General features: G+C 40.8%; 1 protein-coding gene across 1 annotated transcript; it reads left to right on the top strand.

Annotated features, from left to right (window-relative positions):
• Positions 1-1,248: 1,248 nt before the first annotated feature.
• LOC144533846 (uncharacterized) lies at positions 1,249-22,335 on the top strand. Its single transcript, XM_078275412.1, has 5 exons — positions 1,249-1,935; positions 2,425-2,581; positions 5,900-6,136; positions 19,540-19,755; positions 22,192-22,335. The coding sequence occupies exons 2-5, from the start codon at positions 2,477-2,479 to the stop codon at positions 22,333-22,335; spliced, it is 702 nt and encodes a 233-aa protein (XP_078131538.1). The 5' UTR covers positions 1,249-1,935; positions 2,425-2,476.
• The last annotated feature ends 3,701 nt before the right edge of the window (positions 22,336-26,036 follow it).

Here is a 26,036-nt window from a genome sequence, read left to right as displayed (position 1 = left end):
AGCTGATTTCACCAATAATTTTTTCGTGTTATTACTGATGAGTCACTGTTTATTGGGCCTCTGACTGATCCTGATTACAGTAATACTGCACAGTCACTGTTTTCCCCTGCAAGGAGAACTACATTCATATATAATATGTAAGTGGAGGGAAAGTGACTCGCTTACTGTGTAGTGAGAGTTTAATTTCCCCATATGCCACAGAGTTATTAAGAAACACCTTGTCATTCACACAGCGAGTGGAGGTAGTGTTTTTTCCCAGTAAATTATTATTAAATTATTTTAACCTTTCCTTTCTAATTGGTTCTGTCTTAATCAATACAATCCGAGCCAGTACAATTGTAACCTACTATTGTACTTGCTGTAATAAAATACTCCAGCAAACTGATTTAGATAAAATCCCATAACAGTATTAAAGCGGGAATATGTAACTTTTGCTAAACAGAGGGCAACACTGAGAGAAATGGCCATACAAACAATGCCTTGGATCTTGCCCCAATTATAATTCAAGTCACACTTTGACATTAGCTGCTAGAAATGCCTCAGGCCATTTGAGTTTGTGAGCTACAGCAGGCAAAGGTCAAGTTTAAACTGATTACCTCATCATTGGTGAAGGCAGTAAACATCAGCTTTTAATTGATATTTGTGGAAGACAGACAGATGTGATACAAGACAAATCTGCCAAACATGCAGCATTTAAATATCTTTATTTAGAGGGTTGCGAAAAATTAAACTGCTTTCTTTTGGCTTAATATTTCATTTATTATCATTTATTTTTAAGGCAACATAGCCAACTCCGAACTAGAAACATGACTTCATTTTAGTTGCCAGGTTCACTGTGCACGTCAAGTGCATGGACTCATAACAGGAACATGATTCAGCTTTATCGCTTTTGGGTGTCACATCAGGAAAGAAGTAAGGGCATCCACATAGATATGATGATGATGATGATGTGTGTGTGTGTGTGTGTGTGTGTGTGTGTGTGTGTGTGTGTGTGTGTGTGTGTTTGCATGTGTGTATCAAATCCAGCTGTCACCAAACCAAAGCTGTCAGGAAAGATAGCGCAGTACATTTAACCCATACATATATATATATACATATATATATATATAATATATATATATATATATATATATAATAATATATATATATATATATATATATATAAAAACACAGAAATATTTTAGGTGTCCCTGTCCTCTTCAGTCCTCACTGGGACATTTTGTTATAGACATGAAAAGAGAAAGAAATCAAGGTGGGATGAAGTGTAAGGTGAGAGAGATGGAGAGAGAGAGAAAGGGAGGGAGGTGCCACCATTGATTGCAGCAGAAAATGAGCGAGCGAAGGAAAAGGGGGAGGGCAGAGTGGTGATGAGGACAGTGAGGGAGAGAGAGGGAGAGAGATGGAATGAGAGAGAAGGGGAGGCAACATTTGCTCACTGCAGAGCCGTTCATTGATAAAGTAGCGCTGGTGTGAGCCAGAAGACTGCAGCTGGACACATCACACACATCCTTCTTTCCTACACACACACACACACACACACACACGCACAAACACACCTAGGTGTTTGTTTACAGGCTAAATCCACAGCGGCATCAGTACATTCACTTACAGTGCACTCCAAACAACTGAGGACACACACACACACACACACACACACACACACACACACACACACACACACACACACACACACACACACACACACACTAATCACAAACTGACATACTCTTGTTGAAACGGACATCTTTGCAGAATTCCTGTCCTCTTCACCATCTTTTGGGTATGTGGGCATAGTTCAGTGACAACAGGGTAGGGACATCTGTACCTCAGGAGCAGGAGTTGGTGCATCTGATCTGGGACCATTTTCGGAGGAGTCCTTGGATAAAAAGAGGCTGTTAAAGCTGCAGTGGAACCGGCCAACGCACCAGTATAAAGGTATGGAAGGATGAAGGCATGTGTGCATGCATTTATTTACATACAGACACTATTTGAAAGGGATATGTAAACACACTCATGGGTAAACGTCACACACACATATCAGACAGTGCAGATGCTTTCTGACTCCTGGCTGTAAACATAGCAACAGGAGCTGGTACCTTCCTCCTCCTCTTTCCGTCTTTTTGTGTGCATCTTTCTCTCTCACTCCCTCCCTATCTTAATATCCGTCCTGACACGTAGTTGTTCCAGTAATCTCAATGCAGCGTCCTGCCTCTATGCCTTGCATTTTGGTCCATCTGTTTCCTCCACCTCCACCTCCTCCTGCTCTCACTTTCCTCCCCGCACCCTCTGTTTGTCTTTTCTCTCTCTCTCTCAACACAGCAGCATCCCTCTTATTTGCTGTCCCGCTCTCGCCTCTGCAAAGCCACAGCTTTCTTCTCATGCCTTAAACAACTCTCCCTCTCTCTCTCTTTCACTCCCTGTCAGTCTGTCTGTCACCCTGGGATCTACGGAGGCAAGCGGAGTGCCGGTGTCGGCCATGAAGGTGTTGAATGAGGGAGGAGGAGGAGGAGGCAGGGGAGGTGGAGAGAAGGCTGGCTTTTCCTTTAAGAAGTGCTCTGCTTTCCAGTTTGTCAAGAGAAAGGTGAGTTTGGGTGACACGCACACACACACACACACACACACAGACACACACACACACACACACACACACACACACACACACACACACACACACACACACACACACACACACACACACACACACACACACACACACACACACACACACACACACACACACACACACACACACACACACACACACACACACACACACACATTTAAGGATGGATGCTTCTGTGGGTGTGTGCCTACACATGCACCTACACAACCAGAGTGGGGGTATGTTGGCTGAGAGAGAAGGTGTCACAGCCGGAGTGTTCCCTCTCTTTTGGTGTGTGTGTGTCTGTGTGTGTGTGTGTGTGTGTGTGTGTGTGTGTGTGTGTGTGTGTGCCAGAGATTATGTCATCATGAAAGCTAAGCCGTGCTAATCAGGCGCAAGATTTGGCTCCTTGCATACTTGTGTTTACTGTGTGTGTTTCTGGGTGTGTGTGTGCATGTGTGTGTGTGTGTGTGTGTGTGTGTGTGTGTGTGTGTGTGTGTGTGTATGTTTGCATGCTCCAAAACACTGTTGCATTAGAGAACCCACAAGTGTGTTGAAACATATGCATGTATTAGAAAAATATAACAGATGTAGAAGAAAGAACATTTAAAAAAAATCAACAGCAAATTAATCGGCAACTAGCTTGATAATTGATTAATTATTTAGTCATCAATAATCATTAGACATTTGAGTAAAAGTGTAAAAGAAGTTTTAGTTCTCCATGATCCTAAATTGAATATCTTTGGATTTGGGTTAGGTTTCTATGGTTTTATAGATTTGATAATTTTGAAACATGCAAGCTTACCAAACAGTTCAACTTCTGCTTACTCAGATCTGAATAATTTGCAGCCGATTTACATGAGATCAAAAGAAAACATTGAGCAACATGACTGCGGGGTATATGATGGAAAGGAAATTACCAACATTACTTCCAAATTGTGGAAGTAATGTTGGTGGATTGATGCATTTACTCAACATTCACTGTATTTGCTTTGGGATTATAGCACAACATTATTTTTCCCATTACCCGGACAGTGTCATTTAATAAATCAGTTGATAAAGTAAGGTTTTATTGCACAGGTCATCATGTTCAAGTTACCACATTTTCAGTGAATATGTTCCAGGATAACTAATTGGGAACAATCAACAATGATTTATGTACTTGATAAATAGTCCTTGGTTGCTGGGTAGATTTATACCTTTGTAGTCTGGCTGTCATCGACGTGTGTTCTTGCTCACAGTAGGGTTTTCCAACAGTGAGTGTTGGTCTCAGATGGCGTACAGTATGGTGTGGATCCCTGATGACTCAGCCGGTTAATATGGGCAGATTGGGTTGTGTTTACACCCACGCACACACAAACACGCACTCCCACAGGCACATTCTGCTGCAATGAGTCTCCCATGGGATTAAAAAAGAAAAAATTGAAATATTAATCAGGAATTAAGAGCCTGAGGATCTATCTATACATCTATTTGCGATACATGTACATCTTTAGCTGTTCTTGCTTTTTTTTTTTTTTTTAACATGTTTTTTGTATAAAACTGGCTTTCATTCTGCACCCTACTAAGAAAAACAAGTTTCCAGATATGCATCAGCACAGAGCACCAAATCAGAATGAATGCCTGCTACTGTGGGTTTATTTCTCTCTCTATTTGTGTCTAAATAAGCTTAATTACATAATGGGGAGAGCATATCCAGAGAGAGGATTGTATCGTGTACTGTAAATGAAGAAGGGAAATGATGGAAGGAAATATAAACTCAATGGGTCTGTGTGTGTGTTTTTCAATTGTTGATTAGACATACCATTTGGGCAATATGGAACATTTTGAAATGCAACATTTCCCTGAAATTTCATCAATATATACTCAACCGCTTTTGAGATATGACGTGTTATAAATGCACAAACAAACCCATCAAAACATGACGTAATGTATAGCTCTTCCCTGGATTTTAAAGTGGGCCACAAAAAGGAAAACATATTCCTACTGCTGTGAGCATCATGTTTTTATGTCTGAGGGGAATAAGAGTAAAGTTTCGGATGACACATCTCATTGGTTTCATGGTCAGTGTGACATGTTAAACAAGAGGTATGACTGCGGACTGTTGGATCTAAGGGGTAATGCCAAAACATTTCTCACTCTACTTTGAATATGATGGAGAGAATCCTCTAATTGGATGGATGTAATGTCAACTTTCATGTTTTCATGTGAAGAAACTTGTGCGTAGTATTCTTATTTTAGGTGTGTGTCATCAAACTTGTGTGCTAGTCCTACAGTGACTGGTTTGTTTTTGTGTTGACCTAGTGGACTGTTTTTCCAAGTCTTTTTTCCTTTAGACCCAACATGCCTTGACGTGCTGTCTGGCTCCCTTTTGACTTAGGCATTCAATCTCAGTGTGTGTGTGTGTGTGTGTGTGTGTGTGTGTGTGTGTGTGTGTGTGTGTGTGTGTGTGTGTGTGTGTCACAGCCGTCTGTCACAGAGGCGACTGCCCCCACGATGTGTGTTTGCTAAATGCACGCACGCACGCACACATGCACACACACACTGGATTTTTGCGGTTAGTGACAGTGCTTTTCTGTGAAGTCTTAGTCACTGCAGGAGAGATGTGTGTATGCAATGTGCTTTCATGCACCAACTTGCCCATGTGTTGGTGATATCACACCATTAAACACAATTGTCTCACTCGTTTTTACCGTACGGCTGCATAATGTGAACATCTGTTACAGACAACGATGTAGAAAGGTTCTGATTTGTGATAATTCATTATAATAGCCACATATGGATTCTGCAGAGAAAGCTTTCTCAAGTATTGTCGACATTAAAGCAAGTCAAGTCAAAGGCAAAGATTTTAAAAAAACTTAGACAAGATGAGACAAGATAGACGTCACTCTTCGTCATATTTAAAAGTGCCATCAACATTTTGCTTTGTGTCATCTACATGCGACAGGTGTGTGTGTTTCTGATTCATGTGTTGAACGTGTGGCAGAGCAGAGAAGCAATCTGTGCCTCTTTCAAGTGTAATTGTGTGTGTGTGTGTGTGTGTGTGTGTGTGTTTTGTGTGTGTATGTGTGTGTGTGTGTGTGTGTGTGTGGGGGGGCTCACTTGAAATGGCATGTAATCAGAGATAACATGAGAAGATCTTCTGATCTGGCTGGCAGGGTTGACAGTGTGTGTGTTTGTGGAGCACCTGTGCGAGTACTTACAAAAAAAGTAAAAGTGAGATCAAACCAACCTTTTTCTTCCCAAAAAATGTATTTCTCTAACTGCTTTTGACCTGAGCATTTCTTTCCCACGCAGGTACGAAGATGGATGACGAACCCCAAAGTGAGCGTCGAGAAGGCCCAAGGGAAAGGACTTTACCCCTATCCAAAGTGTCCGCTGGCTGACGACCTGTGGTACACACACATCCCCTCGCCTTATGGCTGCTGCCACTATGGCGGCCTGCAGGGCGGCCAGTACTACCACCAGGAGCCGTGCTCGCCATGCCCTGCCAGTGGGCAAACCAGTGGCCATGACAAGAGCAAGGGCTGCAAGGTAAAGGGAAAAACAAATAAAGAGACCCCATCATCCTCTCACCACAAATCTCCTTCTCTGGCCTGCAGGTGCAAGTACTGTATATCCACTCACACCATTACATACCTCCCTCTGTTTGCTCATTAGCACTCATTAAAATAAGTCAGAGGCAAATTAGGTACTAACAGGACTCTAGGCATTTTTGTGCTTGACTGTATTCTCCCTTTAAGCTCTACCACGAGTGTTGTTATGTAACATAAACACTAAGAAGACAATACTAGAAAATAAACCTGGTTGTTGTTGCTCACTACGGGCCGGTGTAAGAGCAGGAGGCATATATTCAGCAGAAAACATGAACATTGTATTAAAAAAAAAAACACCAGTGCATGCTGTCAACAAACTCCTTCCCCAAACACACACAAACACATACACACACACACACACACACACACACACACACACACACACACACACACACACACACACACACACACACACACACACACACACACACACACACACACACACAGTCCATTCACAGTAATGCTGCGGCAGGTGTCCTTGCAAATCATGATAGCCATCCCACTCCCATCAGTCATCATACCCATCAATTGGTTTCCCGCTCGTGTGTGTGTTTCTCCAGTCCTGTGGGCGACACAAGAGTATGAGTCATCACTGTCCCAGCAGGACAAAGCCACACTGTGTACTGTGTGTGTTTGCATGTGCACTGAGAAACAACGTTGAATCATGTAAGAATATAAAACAGCACAGTGTTGTTGTCCATCACTTCATTCTCTTTCCTGCAGCCTTTTAGTTCAGTTTTGCTCTGGTTTTCTTCCAGGCAGTTCTGTCTCCACTCTATCTCTCCATCAATTCCACCTCTTGACCACATAGATCTGTCTCACTGGAGATTAATGGCTGTTGCGGCGAGGTGGGAGCAGGCTGGTGGGGGGGGGGGGTTAAAGGAGGAGGGGGCTCTGTGATGAGTCATAGCTAGTTTTCACTGCAGAGTGTGTGTGAAGTCAATGCAGGAGTGTGGAGTTACAGTAAACAGGACTGACCTAGCGGCTACATCTATGTGGTTTTGTGATCCAAGACTCTTGACCGCATTTATAGAAACGTACAACATACAGTAGCAGTTAGATGCACAACCTAATATGCACTGAAAGGCACTCTTCCTGTATTTGGCATGTATGTGGCATTGGCAAAAACTCAGCACACAGATCATGTTCTGTACTGTTCCCTACCTACTGTATCTCGGCACACTCTGTCCAGACACTTCACAACTCGGGCCATCAAAGTTGGCTTGCCAAACCGGCGCAGAGCATGACACTTGTTGGACAAATGGAGCAGTAACAGAAACATTTCCCTCGCATGCCAAACACACGTCACTATGAAATTTGCCAGCTCATCAATGTGAACTGTATCAGTCGCTGTCTAACAAGTGTCTCAGACTCAGTCTTAAGAAAGTGGATTGAAAGGCTGCTGTCCCATTTTGAAGGAGTAGATGGACATACGCCAGAGACGTTGCCCGAAAGTGTCAGCTTACTCTTAAGTGTGCAGAGACAGAACGGAAAGCTTAATATAAGAAAATCTACCCATGTTCTTTTCCCTCCAAAATGGCTTCCCTGACAGATTTCCCACCATCTCCTCCTCAATGAAAATCCATCACAGCAGCTTTTTTTTCTAATTACAAAGCATCATCACCATTTAAAATGCAGGTAGCTTGGCTTAGCCTTGACCCAGTGCTTTACAGAGCCTTGACCCCGCTGCTGCTTTTGATTAGTCTATCAGAGCCAAAGCTAAATGTAGACACACTTTATGGCACTGATCTTATTGTATTATGGAATCAGTGTAATAAATTTATGGCGCCTGCGTTTCTTTTTCCATGGGGTGATAACTACAGAGCAAATAAGTTTTACTGTAGGAGGAAAGACAGGTAAAGAAATTAGAATTAAAACTGGACAAAGGGTAAACAATTATAGATGGAGAGGGAAATGATTAGTGGAGCTGAGGGGAGATACATAAACACAAGAAACAGCAGTAAGAGAGAGAGAGAGAGAGAGAGAGAGAGAGAGAGAGAGAGATGAGAGGAGCTTAGAGGACAGTTTTATTAGAAGAGAGAGGATGAGGTCAGAGCATCTGCCCCACTGCCTGAGCATGACCAGAAATCAAAAGCATAAATCCTCTTGATAAGGACGTCCTGTACTGTCCTGTGTATGCAACAACAGACTGTCAGATACTACACACAGACACACACACACACGCACGCACGTACGCACGCACACACACACGCACACACACACACACACACACACACACACACACACACACACACACACACACACACACACACACACACACACACACACACTCTAAGCTAAGCTAATGCAAACGCAGCCTTTCCACCAATCAACCCTGTACTGTTCTTGATGAAGACTTAATCAAAAATGAAAAGAACATGAACTTTTGCTGACTGCTGGTTGTCCTGGCGTGTTATCGCTCTTGTCACACAGTTTCAATACTTTTTTTTAGAATCTTACTCCAGTAACGCTTTAGAGCACTACAGGAACTTTTTAAACATTATGTATTACTGTATATAAGGTCATAACCATTACCTAAGTTGCTTATGGCATTGTTTCCATTTCCTTATGGCCTGTTCTGGGAATGGATCAGGTGATAGTGTTGTTAATAAGTCAGTGTATTCACTATGGTTTAAACACCAACTTTACCCAGAAAGGCCTGACCTGTCACATGGTCATATTTGTTTGATAGACAGAGAGAGCGCAGAAGAAAGGAGGAAGGAAGGAAGGAAGGAAGGCAGGAAGTGAATGAAAAAGACGGAGGGTTGAAGAAATCAAAGAAGATGAGAGAAGCCAAGCGTGTCTAAGACGAACAGTGATTTTTATCTACTGCCATGCAGCTTGTGAGTGTCGTCAACTATTGATTAGATCTTAGCTGAAAGTGGTGGCAAAGCAGAGGGTGAAAAACTGCATATGAATTTCTAGAAACCTCATTTCTCGGTGAGGTGGGCTCATCTTGTTAATGTTTTGTTAGAGTCAGCTGGAACTAAAAGCTTGGACGTTCTGAACCTTTGTCCTCACAGTTAAAAAAAACCACCTGGCTCAGATGATCAGTGGTGTTTTCAAGAGCGTGCTTCTAATGTGGAATTTGGCTGTAAAGGATCGTTCTCCACGGTGTCAAAACAGAGGGAGACGACCTGTGACAAATCCACCTCTCTTGTTCTCCCTCAGCAGTGACAAGGCCCTGCATGCTAAAGCTCTGTTCCACGAATGCTAATGCATCATGTCTGAGGCAGTGAATGAGAACGGGAGGAGGCAGTTGATGGTGGTGTGATTTCATTCAAAGATCCTGTCATGTGAGACTGTGAGTCAATGAGAAGTGCAAATACATCTCAGGTGTTTAATCGGATGACAGGGTGATTTTAGAAGTAAAAATGCCCACACTTTGGCCAACTTATGGCTCTTAATATCATCTTCTTAGAAAAAAATTAACCACTTTAATGGTGCAATGAAGTTTTCTACTGTGAGAACACGTTTCTGTTGGACTTTGAACTCCAGACTTTGGTTCTTGAAGTAGTCTTATCTTTGAAGTGTCTAACTTGTTCATTCTAAGAGGCAGTAGATCACTTCTTAACAGAGCTAATGGTTAATGACTTGTGTGTCAAATTCAAAGGTTGCACCACTTCACTGGTGACCTCTTACTGGCACTCTGCTGACACTTTCGAGGCAAGGACACAAACTCTGGACTCCGGCCATCTCCAACCGCTGTGAACACTGGAAAAATCTGGATGTGTGGCTGAGTTGGTAGTTTCTCACCAATATTTAGGTCAATATTAGAAAAGCATTTTTGTATAATGAAATTCAGTACAACACTGCACAACACAACTGCAGTCTACAAAAGGACTATCGACTCTCTGATACAGTCTCAGCAAAACTGTATGATTTATTGGGCTGTTGTATTGGATAACTGTGCACTTAATGAACTTGTGAACTTTGTTGCCCGTGTCTCTCAAGACCAACACTTTGTCCTGTCCTCACTACCCAAACAGGTTACCTTTGCAAAAAACTTTGCATTTGCCATGAATTGCATTACTGTCAAAGCGATATTTAGCTTGTATTGAGAATAAGAAGGAATTAAGAGGAAAAACCCACAAGTCCAATTGTATTTGATACAAAGAGTTACACAGAGAGTACTGGGAGCAAAAATCCCTCTTCAACTGGTAGGCTTGTCATGCATACTGTACAGTACCAAAACTAGGGAGAAATGACTGTCATTCCAAACTTCTGTTTTTACTCTTTTCAATAGTTTGGCTGGTTGACTCAAAACTTTCTTTTCTGCTTGATAAAGACCTCAGCACACATTCATATTCATTCCATATACATGCCACAAGTCAGAACCCCCTGAGTTTTTCAAACTCTGTGCTTAGTAATGAAACCGGTGAGGTGCCAGCTCGTTGGTATAAAGCCAGTTTGTATTTATTGGGCAAGCTCCTTCTTGTCTTCTTGGCAATACCTGATAGAGCTGGTTGTCTATTAAACCTCCCCTTTGCCACTATTAAAATCATGCCCTATCTATATCAACCTTGATAATGTCCTGCCAACATACAATGTCCTTCTTATTGTTATGACTCATGTTTTTCTTTCCTCTGATCTAAATATATTTAAGCAGCATTTAAATAAGGAAACTCTCATAGGGTCTGGAAAGCAGATTTAAGCTACCACTGTTTAGGATACATTTAGCAATGGAAAACTGCTAATTCTTTGGTTTCAAAGTCAAGTGCTTTGGCAGTGGAAGAATGTGGTTGGAGTAATAAACTTTTCTTGCATGATCTATCTTCATTGTTCACAGTGGATGTGACATGCATTTGTTTCTGTTTCTACTGCATCATTATACAGGCTTTCTCTGCCAAAGCACAAAAAGGAGATAACTACAGAAGGTACTTCATACCTTGGTTTCCTGGATTTGTCGTGACTGGGATGTGTAAATTAGCTTGTGTTTTACCCAACCATAGCTATAGCAAGCTAGAGGATAGCTGAAGAAGGAAAAGGAGAGCAGGTTGTTTGTTAGCCATCCTGACTAATCTGTGTCAGGTTTGATACAGATAACAAAGGCATTTGGCGTATGTAGAGAGAGATATACATCTGCATGACTGTGTGGTAAAATGTGAGGGAAGTGGTTGTAAAGAAGTGACACAGGTTTATTTTTGGTAATGCTTTCAGGGTTTCGGTGCCTTTGGCATTGTTATTGACGCTAAAAGTCTCCTTTAGCATCATACATAAACAGGCTTTATCTAAACGCTCTGGGTCAGGGCTATTGTCGTCACTTTTGACGCAGTTAGGTTTAGGAAAAGATCGTGGGTGGGTTTATAAAAGGTACGTTTACGTGACACGTGGGACAAGAACAGGACAGTTGGGTTTAGGTTAAGATCGTGGGTGGGGTTATAAAATAAACGTTTCAGTGACACGGGAAACAAACCCCGGCCTCTGGGGTGAAAGTCCTGTGTTATTTGACCTATCCACCACCCCAACCAACCTCCTTATGGGGAATTTCGGGCTTTCATACTACATGCTACCGTTGTCGTTCTTAATACTACGTTATCTTCACACGCCGCGGAGATGCTGCTCTGCCTGGTGCGTTCCATACACACGCTGAGGGGTGCTTATTGCGTCGTATCTGACGCTGAGAGCCACTGACCACGCGTCCGTATTTTTCGAGTTGGGAGTGAGAACGGGTTGAAAGGGGCTTAATTATCAAGACAACTGATAATAGCTGATGGTTTGGTATATTAATTGATATAAAATGGACTATGATGTGTATATTCAATGCATAATCAGTGACTTGAATGTTCACAAGACTCAAAAGACCGGTAACAAATTCTGTATCAGTTTCTACACCTCCTGTGGCTAAATTCCCCTGTATTTGGGGGATCCACCAGCATCAATACTCCTCCCTCATGCTCCCCCTTCTCCTTCCTCTCTCCCTCCCTCCTTATTTCTCTCAGTGGACCTTGCCCCGTGAAAAAAAAGGGAGCATCCTCCCTTGCGAGTCTCATTGTGAGGGAATTTGGGAATTATTGTTGTTTTAATCTACCCTGAAAACCCAGCTAATCCCATTTTCCATCTTGATTTTCCAGAGCTAATGCCAAGAAACTGCTGCGCCACAGAGGCTCAGCAGCACCCTGACTATGCAGTGTAACTTTATTTTCTTCCATTCACACACTCAGCTCTATTGAAACTGCTTAGTGCACTGAGGTTTTGGGGCTTATGGCTCGCACTCGACAAGCTCAGAGTTTACCTGATCTGCTTCCACTTGGACAATATGCTTACTCATGGTATTACTATTGCACAAAAAAACTATTGTAGTTGTGCTTTATTACTAGGCTACATACCACATTTTGTTGTGCTGTAAAAGGCTCAGACCTTTTGGTATTATTATTCCACTTCCAGTTAAGGTCAACCTTAAGACGACATTTTGGTTTTGTGGTGCTACATCCTTAAGATCCATGAACTAAATCCATGTCATGCAACAACAAAAAGGGAAATAATCTAACATTCACAGTACAGATGCAAAATGAGTGTATTGGCATGCTGTGAAACCCGTGTTTTGAATGGACAGTTAGCACTGATATCCAATTGCAGAAGTATCCACACATGCTTTGGGTCGTTTGGTCGTTTGGTCATTTTGTCACTCTCACCACTTTGTTCCAGACTGAAATATCTCAGCAACTATTGGATTGCCATGACAATTTGTGCAGACATTCATCTATCCTACTGACTTTGGTGATCCCCTGACTTTTCATCTAGCACCACCAGCAGGTTGACATGTGTGGTTTTGAGTGAAAGGTCTCCACAACTATCAAATTGATCACTTTGGTGACTTTACCTTCAGCACAAACGGAAAAAGAAAGTCCAGGGAGAGGGCAGATTTTTAATTTCCAAGATAAATGGCAGGGATTAAGGCACAGTGGATGATCATGAATATTAGTGTTTGCCAGGAAGTCAGGGTTGAAAGACTTCAGAGCTTCCCAGGATTTGAGGCTGAAAAGAGTCAGAATGTGATACCAGAGGGTGAAAATGGCCGCAAAGCAGCTTAGGGTCAATATCCCAATCTTGAAATCCCAAACTTACCCCTTGGCCCGTTCCTCTGTTTAACAATAACATTACATTTCTATCCGTCCTGCTGTCTTGTTTCTCAGATACTCTCTCTCATGTTTGAGGTTTACTCTCTCTCTCTTTTTCTATCTCTCTCTGGCTCTGGACAGCATTTCTGAGGCTTAATCTCCCATGGGACATAGGGGAGAGCCAGGACAGTTGAAACACTTTTTAAGTAAATGTAATTTACAAAGCGATCGTATCGCACTGAAAGCTAATATTTTGTCACTAGCAACCTACACCTGTCCTCTGTCAAATACAGTTGCATTTTCAGCTTTGAACAAAACCGTTCAGGAATTATTACAGCAAAAGTGGGACATGCGTAATGTTTCATTCGTCCCTCCTGGTCGGGACGAATGAAACAGCATAGAGGGACGAATGAAACATACAGTTTAAGCCATATAAACATCCCAGAACTTCAATATTTTACTACATATCATGAATGGTACTCCCAAAAGGTGTTATTTAAGATAGATTGTTGCTGGGCTATACGTCTTGGTGAGTGTCCGTTAACAACTCATTGCCGTCATCGCAGAGATGGTCACAAGTCATTTTTTGCAAGTCCAAGTCAAGTCTCAAGTCTTTGAGCTCGAGTCCAAGTCAAGTCTCAAGTCTTTGAGGGGCAAGTTCAAGTCAAGTCTCAAGTATTTTGCCAAAAGTCCAAGTCAAGTCTCAAGTCTCTGGCCATCTGATCTGTCCCTAACACTGTATTGTTAAATCTTATGAATTCAAAGCATGTCCTGTAGCTACCATCCATACAGTACGGTATCAAAATCAGCTGTAGGATAACTTTATGGGGTCTATTTAACACATCCCTCTAGACCTTGGACCTGGTGAAATATGAACCTAAGTCTGTCACATCATATGGATACAACTATAAAGATACAATGTGCATGTTCCCAGCATTAGCACAACACTTTGCGATGGTTAGCTTGTTACCTGTGATTATATATGCTAAATGTAACGTCTCTTTCACTCAAAAAAATGTAATGGAAATCAAGAGAAAAGTGGCAGCGCCACACCAGTTACAGAACAACATGCATCTCAGTGTCAGTCCAAATTATGCACAATAAGCAGTATGAACTCACTGATGTAATGCCATTCATTTTCTAAGTGTTAGTACGCTCAGTGAAACAGTGAGTGAGTCCAGTGCGAGGGAGACCCGACTCAGAGGAGGAGAGGTTAGTGAGGCCAGCGTCTCCACGGCAGGTGACAGTGCGCACAGATCCGCTGTGCCACGCATGGATGAAATAATGAAATAGTAAATAGGACTACAGTAACAGAAATATGTGCAGAATTAAGACAGTCAAGACGGCCCAGTGTTTGGTGGACCGGGTACACCTTGTTCACTTAATAGCCTACAAATCATCCACGGGATCAATTACGCATCACATGAATTTGCCCACCCGACACAGCGTTTGTTCCTGGGGAGATGGATCCCTGCGTCCCGCCTCCTGTGCGCCAAGGATTTCTTAGCCTCAGCAACTACTAATTATAATATACAATTTGCCTGTTCCCAGCATTAGCACAACACTTTGCGATGGTTAGCTTGTTACCTGTGACGATATATGCTAAATATAACGTCTCTTTTCACATTAGTGTGTGAACGACTGACCTATTTAGGTGCGTTTTGAGATGCCTGATGAAGTCCGACGTTGTTGATCCGGCATCATTTATCTTGGTGCCACACACTTTGCATGTAGCTGTTAGCTTACTGCCACTGTTTACGAAGTTATTGAAAGCAAAACTAATGAGAAAAGGTACAACTCTGGGAGGACTTGTTGTCGCCATCAGCAATGCATATTTTGATATGTGAGTGCGCGCACATAGGCGCATGCGTTACGCTGAACATTATGGCAAAGGGCAGGGGACATACAGCTCGTCATACATTTCCCCGTATATGCGCCAATAAAAGAAAATAGAAATACATGAATACATTTTGATTTAAAAAGCAATAATTGCATTGAAATAGGTTGTTGACGAGTCTCGAAGCTCGAGTCCGAGTCAAGCCTGAAGTCTTTTGGGTCGAGTCGCAAGTCAAGTCTGAAGTCTTTTGGGTCGAGTCCGAGTCAAGTCTGAAGTCAGCTGTTTGTGCAACTTAAGTGCGACTCGAGTCCAAGTCTTAGACTCGAGTCCCCATCTCTGCGTCATCGTGAAGCGTTTATGAAGCGGTTATTGAAATATCATGCACTGTGGATGATTCTGCTATTTTTATAGCTAGAACAGTAAGTTTTCCCATTTATATAATGTTTCTATTGTGGAAAATGTCGTTTCACTAGGTTTTTACGTGGGTCAGGCCACTGCACATCCAAATAAGTGCCCTTAACAACCCACAGCCCATCAGTCTCCATAGGATAACATGGGAAAACTCGAACCCCTACCTGGTGGAGCCCAAATATATTTTCATCTTTCTAAAACTGCTTTTCCATGTCTCACCTCCATACATTATATTATGAACACAGATATTTGTGCATTTACTTAAAATACATGGAGTTACAGCCAGGTTGGGCCCAACATAGATATATGCCATTACAGCCTGTTTTGCTTTCCATGTAAACAAGCATGCAATATGAAAGTCTGGGATTGTGGAGAACACTAAATGGTCTACTGAATAAGCATGTAGTCGAACCTTTAAATGAAAAACACTCATTAATAATCGAAAAATTGAACCGCTAATGAAGTTTACTTTTGACCATCAAAACTCATTTATCGCCTGTAACTCCGTGATAAAAAGGAAATAACTTTAAAAAAAAGGAAGATATTTGGCTGATAGAAGGAGGTTAACATGCTCTATGTTTTGACCTAAGGAAGTCTGTCTATTATCATTGCACTCGGAGAAAACTGGAATGTTTCATCCGTCCTGCGTTTCAATTGTCTCGGCTCTCCCCTACTGTAGATGGTGTTTGAATTCCATTTGGACTATCTTTAAAACCTAAAAACCTGTTCGCGATCTAGGAACAGAAGAATCGGGGGAAAGAAAAAAAGAAGAAAGAGCAGTGACCTTGGTGTTAATGAGCAAGTCTTATCTCTGACAGGGAATGGGATAGCTTATGTCAGACTATTTCACACTCTCATTCTCTCTGTTTATCTTTTGTCTTTCAAACATATTTTTCTTTGTCTTCATATCTCCGCTCGCACCTCATTCCCTTCTACTTTATAATTCCCCCGACCGATGCTCTCTCGCCATCCCCTCATTTCATTACTCTTTGATGTTCAGACATATGGGGGACATCACACAGCTTGTTAGAGGAGAGCTGGTAGAGGACAGGAAGGGATAAGCAGGGAAAAAGAGCGTTACCAGGAAAGAGGGCCATAGGCTTTCTAATAACGCTAGCCTTATCTACTTTTTTGTCCAACTGAGCAGTATATGTAAGCTTTTATTTATTCTTTTTTAAATGTATTTGGACTGTCTGTGAACTTAATATCAAATTAATCTTATAAGTTATACTATACTAGTCTCTTTTAATATCTTATTGTGGACTTATATCAGTCTACTGCTTATCGTCCAATGATTATCACCAGGCACTGCATGGTATAGCGTATGCTAGCCACTTATCAACCTTAAGTATCGTCCCCGTAACTGACATTAGCCAGTGCTTTACCCCTGACCAACTTTTTCGTTTTTTAGTTGTAAAGTGAACAGACCAAGCAATCAAACTTCAAGCCCAAAGCTAACTTTGTAACCTTAACTCTAACCTTAGTATTATGCCTGCCTTTGTTGTGGAATTCACAAAAGACATGTAAATGAAATACAGTATCTTACAACTCCCATAATGCAACTCAATAGCGTTTTCATTAGAACCTCCCTGCAGCTTATTCTTTCAAAGCCACTGCTCCAGTTTGTACTACAACGTAGTCGTAAAATGATAAATAAATAAATGAACACCTCTAACAGTCTCAACAAAAACTGAATATTAACCCTATATGAAGGGACTTTATGCAGAAATTTTCCTGATACATTATGCATATGTTTATCGTTATATGTGTTTGCGGTATACTGAGTGTTGTGGTGAGTGCGAGTTATGTGGTTATGATAATGTTCACGACAACAGTGTTTTCAGTTGCAGCTTCATCATACAGTACTGTATTTTATGTCTAGATCAACTGTATGAGAGTAAAGGGCAAATCTAAAGGCAAAGGGTTTACATAACTTTGTCAGTGACTGAGACAAGGTTGTTTTTCAAAGATGATGTGTATTGAATATAGGCCAAGGGCCGTTAAAGAGGTTAGTGAGGAAGAGGCAGAAGAAAGGGGTCTGAAGTTTAGTGAGGAAGAGGCAGAAGAAAGGGGTCTGAAGTCATGATGTTTCTTTTTCTTGATTTGTGGGACTTTGTGGCTGATGTGTAAATCCTGGCCTTAGTCTGAGCATTTCCTTGAACTATATTACATCCTGAGTTTATGAGGTGAAAGGACAGATCTTACAAGAGAGGCCTTATGAAACCAAACTGATAGCAGGACCTTAAAGGGCCGTAGCACTAAACCAGGTCAAAGGGCAGGGAAAGGGCTCAAGAGAAAGAGGAGTCTGGAGATAGCATGCATATATGTGTTCTATCTGTGCACATACCACTGAAAGAATGCATGGTGCTACTTTCTCTGGAACAGGGTTCAGTAAGAGGCCATACAATAAAGGATCATTTGCATGATTAACATGTACTGTACAGTTCAGCCTAATAAAGATCAGATGGGTCTGTACATACAGTACATAACTATAATCAAATGCTGCATAAAGAAAACAGATACCTCCACTCTGTCCAAGGCTTCTTGTGTTTATAATATGTAGCTGGCAATACATATGTAATACTGTATGTACTTCACATATACATACAAATGTACTGGAATTAGTATGCAAGATGGAAAAATTATAGCCATGTAAATTCCAAAGAAAAAAATAATTTGGGAAAACAAAATCAAACATATTTGCTCACTACTTAAGATGTTATATCTTGCTGGTTCAATCCATACAAAAACCAAAGCATAAAAATGACAATTTGCTGTTTTACAGGGGGTTATGTGCCGAACTATTTCTCGGCTTGGAGCAGTAACTTCCATGAGTCTCGACTGGTTGCCTGGAAACTGCCTTCCCAGCACATAAACAGCAAATTGTCATTTTTACACATAGTAGCTGTTTCCCACTGTATCCAGTCTTTGTGCTAAGCTAAGCTAACCGACTGCTGGCTGTAATGACTTTGTGTAACTCAGAAAGCGAATACACGTGTTTCCCAAACAAAGTGGAACTATTTATTTAACACTTTAATAGTCATATGTATTGATTCAATGGAAGTTGGATTTTCTCAACTTTGAAAAAGAAAAATTATACTGTAGCAATATGTAACAATTGACAATAATTTCACTACATACGGATAGAGGCAGTCTTACAGACACAGACACAGACACACACACACACACACACACACACACACACACACACACACACACACACACACACACACACACACACACACACACACACACACACACACAGCGTTATGACAGAATGGTATCATATTGTATTTGACACCCTCAGTAATTGTTTGGATCCATTCTGTCCTTCCAGCACTGAGCTATAAATATAGTCAAGGGAGCAACCATTCACACACGGTTAAAGTTTTTTTTTGCAGAGCTGCAAGTTTTGGACTCACAATCCACAAAGACATAATCTCACTCACACACATTTCCCCATGCCAAGTTGGGGTAGCCAGCAGCTACTTATAGAGGCCTTGATAAGACTCATTTGAAATGGCTGCAATGACTAAACCTGTTGACTCTCACCTTACATAACAGCCATTTTGGGTCCATGACACATCCACCGAAACAATTTGGTTTTCTCAAGAACTATGTGCACCTTGACCATGGCTGCCATTTCCCCATTTATCTTATTTTTCTCTCTCACACCTTCTCTCTCCTGTGTGTATGTGTGCTTGATGGGTATTTGTGGTTCATGCCCATGATATGTATTCAGTAAGTGTTGCCTGCCACATCCTACATGCTAAATGATTGTGAAGAGGTGTTTGTGATGAAAAGTACTAAGGAGAGCAGCTGTCACACGAGAGGAGATTACTGCTAAAGCTGAGACTACCTCACTCACTGCCTCCTGTGCAATGCAAATGTTACCCGAATATGTTTTACTCATTAATTGAATGAGTTCACTAGAGCTGTTAGTTGGTCTTAAATGTTGCTTTCATTCCACATAATTGGTTTAAAACTTTTTCGGCCCATTGCAAAAACACCTTTACTTATCTTCACTTACAGGTCGGGAAGTGGAAGATGCTGGCCCGCCATCACGTCGACGGTACAGGCAAGCAGAAGGAAGCAGAGTCAGACGTCCACCTGGGTGGTTGTCATTCCTGGGGGATCCACACCTCGCCCCTCCTGGCCAGCCCTGTCATGCTGGAGTGCTCCATCTGCAGTGGGCCCTACATCAGCTACGCCCTGGAGGATACCTGGCAGCCACGTCAACGTACACAGGCAAGTTAGCCTACAGCAAATTAAATTATGGGTAGCAAACACTAATTTGATTGCATTAATCAGTTGATTCCAAAGCACGGGACTTCCAGGTGTCCTTGATGAGTTTCAGGTAATCCTCAAAATTTGTCATTTTATACAATAGATGTTAGCAACATGCAATGAAATTGATTGTGTTGAAGACACTGTGTTTTCTAAGATGGTTAATATGATAACACCTACTGGGAGTTGACAAAATAATGAAAATACTTGTTGTTTTATTTAATAGGAGACAAAACCCAGTCTGAAAAAAATGTCATAACATAAGAAATCATTGACAGTCTAGTGGCTTTATTCAAATGGGTTTTCATGGTAATAGGAAATATAACATCAAAATAAGTGATATTAGAAAGCACAATGATTCTATGTTTGTTGCCAGTATGGGAAAATTCTGAAAAGCAAGAATTTGAACATTAATCAGGTGCCTAGTTTCTTCAACTTTTTATATGCCTCTTTTTTCCTTTGAGTTTTGGTGCAACCATAAAAAGCAGACTTACTAATTTCTTAGAAAAAAAAAAAGAAAGGAGAAGGAATACAATGCTAAAACAGCATCGTATTTCTAGCCCTTTTGCTGTTAAATGTGCTTTATGTTATGAGTCACAGCCAAGCCTCTACCTCTCCTTAACACTCACACAGAAAATAAATATGGCTCTCTTTGCCACTGCTTGAACAACCCAAACTTTCTGTCTTCTTTCAGAAACATAAATCTGCAATGAAATATTAATGAATGGAAAGCCTAGGTTCACCATCACTATGGATACGACTCCATCAAATCCTATACTGAATCAATAAACAACCCCGAAGAAAGAGAGGGAAAGTGCATGAGAGGCATGAATGGTGAAGTGATTGTTGACTTCAGAGAGACCAGTGTAACTACAGATACCTCTGAATGAATACACAAAGTGATAAGATTCAAACAACTCTCTCTCTCTCTCACACACACACACACACACACACACACACACACACACACACACACACACACACACACACACACACACACACACACACACACACACACACACATGCCTCAGCTTGTCTCGTTCTCAGAAAACACCCATGGCAGAATACTGAGAGCTTGGCTAAGTTTTCCGAGCTGCAAAAAGACTGTATTTCACAGTCGGCTTCATGGAAATGTCCTGAGATGAAAAGCTGCCAATTATACTGGTATTGTATGTGAAAAGACTCAAAGTAGTTGCTGTTGTGCACATTCAGGAGTGTTTACTTGCACATTTCTAAATCATTCAACCTTCCACGTATATAGAGCAATGTATTGACTTTTATATTCAAATGGAGCATGCCAAAGGTTAACACTCAAACACAAAGACATAAACACCGTACATGCAGTGGTGGAAATGAACTTAGCACATCTACTCAAGTGCTAGTTACTAGTTTTCAGATTTAGATTTTACATAAAACATTATGTGGAAAGTTTATAGAATGAAATGCCTTGTTAAAGATTAAACCAGTGGTTCCCAGCCTGTATGGCGTGTGGCATCTTACAAAAACATATTGTTGAGGCCTTTTGTGTATGAGCTCTAAACCTCCCAAATCGTGAATTCAAATTTGTGTAGCAGACCCTTATTTTTTATTTTTCTTTCCTTCTAGATTTATCTTGTGAGCCTTTGAAGGGGGCCAATCCCAACAGCAGAATGAATACTTTTACTTTTTAAACTTTACGAACATTTTGATGACCACTTCCACCACTGGTCTGTCTTTTATTAAAGAGATACATTTGATACTCTCTTCTATCTCTATATACAGTTTAAAGATATTGCACAGTGAACTTAGCCCAGCTTAGCTATACGTAATCAAGAAGCAGTTCATCTTCTTTTCATCCTGGCATTTAGTCTCACTTAAGCACAATAACACTGTGTCGTCATGTTGTTGGAGCAGACGTTTCCCACCGCTTTCAGCACAGGACTCAAGTGATTTAACGCAGTCTCACCCTGGAAACCCAGCCTCATTAAAATATGTCATGCGGGGAGCCAACTGAAACTGGAGCACGAACAAGTCTGGGTCAGAACTAGTGGTTTTAGAAATGCTGATTAAGAGTGCTGATGTTGATGTCACATCTCTTTTCAAGAGCTTAGAAAATCAGCTTAGATCAATGGTTACCAAACCTTTTGGGTTGTGACCCTTTCAACCAATGTTTTTTTGTGACCCCTTCTCACAGCATGTTATTTGTTTATAACCTGTGTTCAGTTCAACCCAACCCCAGGTTGAGAACTACTGACAGATTGTAGCTTGGCAAGCCTATTTCTTTTATTTATTTATCTTCAACTGAATTCAAACAAGAAAATTGCAGTGTGAGTGCATCTACTGTACTTTTATTTGCATGTTTTTGTCATATAAGTATTCAATTTGTTTTTACTAATTAATGCCATATTTCTCCCCAAGGCGATGGACCTGTACTACCACAATGAGTCAGACCCAGACAGCTACTGTTGCCCTGGCGACAACAGTAAGTCCCCAGCAACTAAGCCCATGTTTTTTTATTCTTCCACTTCCTCCCCTCTCTCCTTCTTTCCCATCCGTCTTTGACACCGTGACTCTCATTCCTCTGTTATCTCTCTCCGTCATCCATCGCCATTCAGTCCTGGCTCTTTATTATCTGCAGTTTTGCTTATTTTCCCAACCATTTCAAAATAATCTCCTACGGTTCATTCTCTGTATGTTCCTCTCTTGTTTGTTGCTTCCCCATTGTCCAAACCTAATGGCTGTGGGAGCAAAATGATTCACACACAGACACACACACACAGTGTAACTTTACCTTATTCCACTTGGCTCTCTAATCCAACCTCTAAGCTCCCAGGATGATAACTGTTGTTCATAAACCAAGATTACTATTTTGGTGTTTTGTGGAAACCGGCTGGAGAGCAAAACAGTAGTTACAGACACAATACTGAGCGCTGATCATCATACACATGACAGTGACCTTTTCCACATCTTTTCACAACCTTTGCCGCTCGCTGCAGCAGAAACAATTCCATTTTTTCTGTCACTGGGTTAGAGTCCAGCATCTGTTTATGGCGAACATGACTATAAGTGACTGTACTTTAGTTTTCCATCATGTCCTGTATTTGTGCCACAAATCATAGTCCAATCTAAAGTTCACAATATGTGTGCGGTTCACATTTTGGCCTAAAGCCTATCTTTTCCATTGCTACCTTTACCTTTGCCGGGAAACTTGCATGGGCTCTTCTCATGTGTGTTTGAGCTCACCATTACATACTTTTTTACCAACACACTTTAACTTTTCTTTCACCTTTGGATAAAACATTATGAATTCTTGAATTTTTACATCATAATTAGCAGATGAAAACTAAAATTTAACATATTCTAATTTGTAGTGCATTCCTATAACATTATTTATTATATTATTAAATATTATGATTATTATATATATTTTCCTCTGTAGTCAAAGTTACTTCTTTACCTAAGTAAAAGTATCAATACTGCGATATGAAATATATAAAGTAGATATAATAAAAATGTCCCTTAAGTAAAAGTACATAAGCATTATTAGTCAAATGTACTTACAGTTTTTTTCAATTGCTAAACGACAGTGGGCACAACTGGATCTATATGTGCAAAATACAAACTACAGTCTGCACAGCAGCAGTTCACGTGGACCAAACTCTAGTTTGTTTTTCATTGCTTGAACACAGTTTTCAAAACTCTACACACTTATCCCATAGCTTTAACCACAACCTGCACAACACTGTGGATTTACAGCACTTTGTTCAAATGCTAACACACTGCTGTCAAAACTGTTAACCACACATTCAAAACAGAATAGATTTCAGTCTGGTGCCTATCAAACACTGCTGATTGCAATTTTAGCTGAAAGCCTAAGCAGGTATCTTGTTTTAGACTAGTTAGTGAATATATACGGTCCTTATATAGAGAAAGCTCAGAAAGCCTTTTTTTGTATACACACACCAAATAAGATTGAAACCATTATACAGTATACCGTTTGAGAGAAACAGGTAAAAGAGCAAAGATACCAACATGTCCAGGTAAGATGTCTGAGGTTACATACACAGCTATAAAAAAAAAAGTGAAAAACACTATATCTTTACTATAGTAAAACTGCATTCTTACTGTTTTTCAGAAAGTAATGGAGGTGAAAGCAATGGAAACACCACATTCATTAGTATTTAGAGATGATGCAGACATCCTATGTGATGAAGAAAACTTGCCGCATGATGCTGGAGAGAGGCAGTATTAGTCACACTATTTTTTGTTACTGTTATGTACAGTACCTTTAGGTTTTTTTTTCTCCAGTAATTCCATAAATTACTAGAGACAAAATACTATATTGAAGCAAATTGCTGATTTTTATTCCTTCTTGTTTACCTTACGTAAAAATTGGTGTATTATAAAATCTATATCTTTTCTTTGAAGAAACTATTGAGAAGTGTGAAGTCACTCAAATCGTTCAAACTGTAAAGATGAGAAGTTTGTAATTTCTGTATTTGTTTTTGACGCTAGTGTTTTTACTGTGTTCTGAGTGACAATGTGTGTTATCTCAGTGAGGATTGTTCATAGTGTTCATAGCGAGCCTGTTTTGAGACATGTGTAAAGAGTTGTGTTGCTTGGAATGAGTTTTGCAGGAGATGTGAACTGTTTAGCTCAGGGGACTGTTGGTAGTGCAGACTGTAGTTTGAGTTTTGCACATGTGGCTTCAGTTGTGCCCACTGTCGTTTAGCAATCGAAAAAAAACTGTAAAGTATCAAAAGTAAAAATACTCATAATTCTGAAAAACCATGTGCTATGCTATTACATAGTATATCATTGGATTAATATTACTGAATTCATGTGTAAGTATTTTGTATGTAAAGTCTTTATCTGTAGCAGTAGTAACTAAATATGTATAAAGTATAGGAACATGAAGTAGAAATACTCAAAGAACAAGTGCCTCAGATTTGTAATAAAGTACAGAAGTAAACTAAATGTACTTAGTTACTTTCCACCACCACTTATCACGCTGTGCTATTGCAATACCACAACTTTGTGGCAGATCTGCTGGCACCTACTGCCTGCTGGAACATCCCCAGAGAGAGAAATGTGACAAGAACCGTTCTGATGAAAACATTTTTTCACTGGGAGTAACTGTCTGCCTGTTAATTATGGGAGTTTTCGGCACAGGGAAAGACATCCGAGCAATTAGCCAACCTGGTGACAAGCTGTTCCTTTAGCTTCGGCCGTGATGCAGCTACACCCTGTCGTTCCAAGAACAGCAGTTAGCGGCATTCGAAGCACTTAGAAGTTGGAGATTGTCACATGTGATGTGTGTGACCGAGGGAGCAGTAGAGAGCAATGCTGTAGAGCCAGGGTTAAATGCAATAATAATAATTATGTGGAGTAGAGTTCTGACAGTAAAATTTCACAGAGGAACAAACAGCAAACTGGGTGTTCTTTCTCTGTGGTCTTACTGTAATTACCAAAGAGCATCAAACACATTTGTATGTTCGTCAACTTGCTTTTGAGCAGTTCATCAAAATTTACACTTACTGACTTATAATGCTCTTCTTCCTAATATGCCAACAGGTTTATATGTGATTGCAAAGCCAGTGTGTGTGTGTGTGTGTGTGTGTGTGTGTGTGTGTGTGTGTGTTCTCAAACATAACACTTTTGTTCTCAGTAATGCAAAAATAATATCAACATTGCAGCTATTTACTTTGTTCTTCCACCATTCATGACAAATCGCTCACCTGTGTCAACCTGCACTTCATACAGGCAAACATACAAACCTACACACGCACATATTCACAAACACACAAACATGTGCATATACATTTCCATTAAGGCACTCCCAAACCAGAGACAGTTCTGAAGATTGTCTGAACATGTTTGTTGCCATTATACCCTGAAGATTTACAGTCCGACAGATTTAGGTGTGTGTACTGTATTCAGAGCCAGGGCTGCCAATGACATAATCTCTGTCCCCTAAATCTACCTTTGACCATCACAACCTCTACCTAATTCTAGCCTTAATCCAAAAGCCAAATCCTTGCCGTCATATGGCCCACTAAAAAAATGTGGATCAACCACAAAATCCTCTCTTTGCAAAAATGTTCTCCCTTTTGGACATCCTGATGGCCTACGGCAAACAACTCAACTTGCTTTATCCGGGGGACACTTTTTACATTTTGAGAGGAGGCCAAGCAGGGGCCAGTAAATAAACATTCATCAAATTCATCCTTCCATTTTTCAACATTTGACATTTGCTGTCCTCA

The sequence above is a fragment of the Sander vitreus genome, chromosome 18 (assembly GCF_031162955.1).
Source record: "Sander vitreus isolate 19-12246 chromosome 18, sanVit1, whole genome shotgun sequence".
In the NCBI taxonomy this organism is placed as follows: Eukaryota; Metazoa; Chordata; class Actinopteri; order Perciformes; family Percidae; genus Sander; species Sander vitreus.
This window is presented reverse-complemented; position numbering and strand designations above follow the sequence as displayed.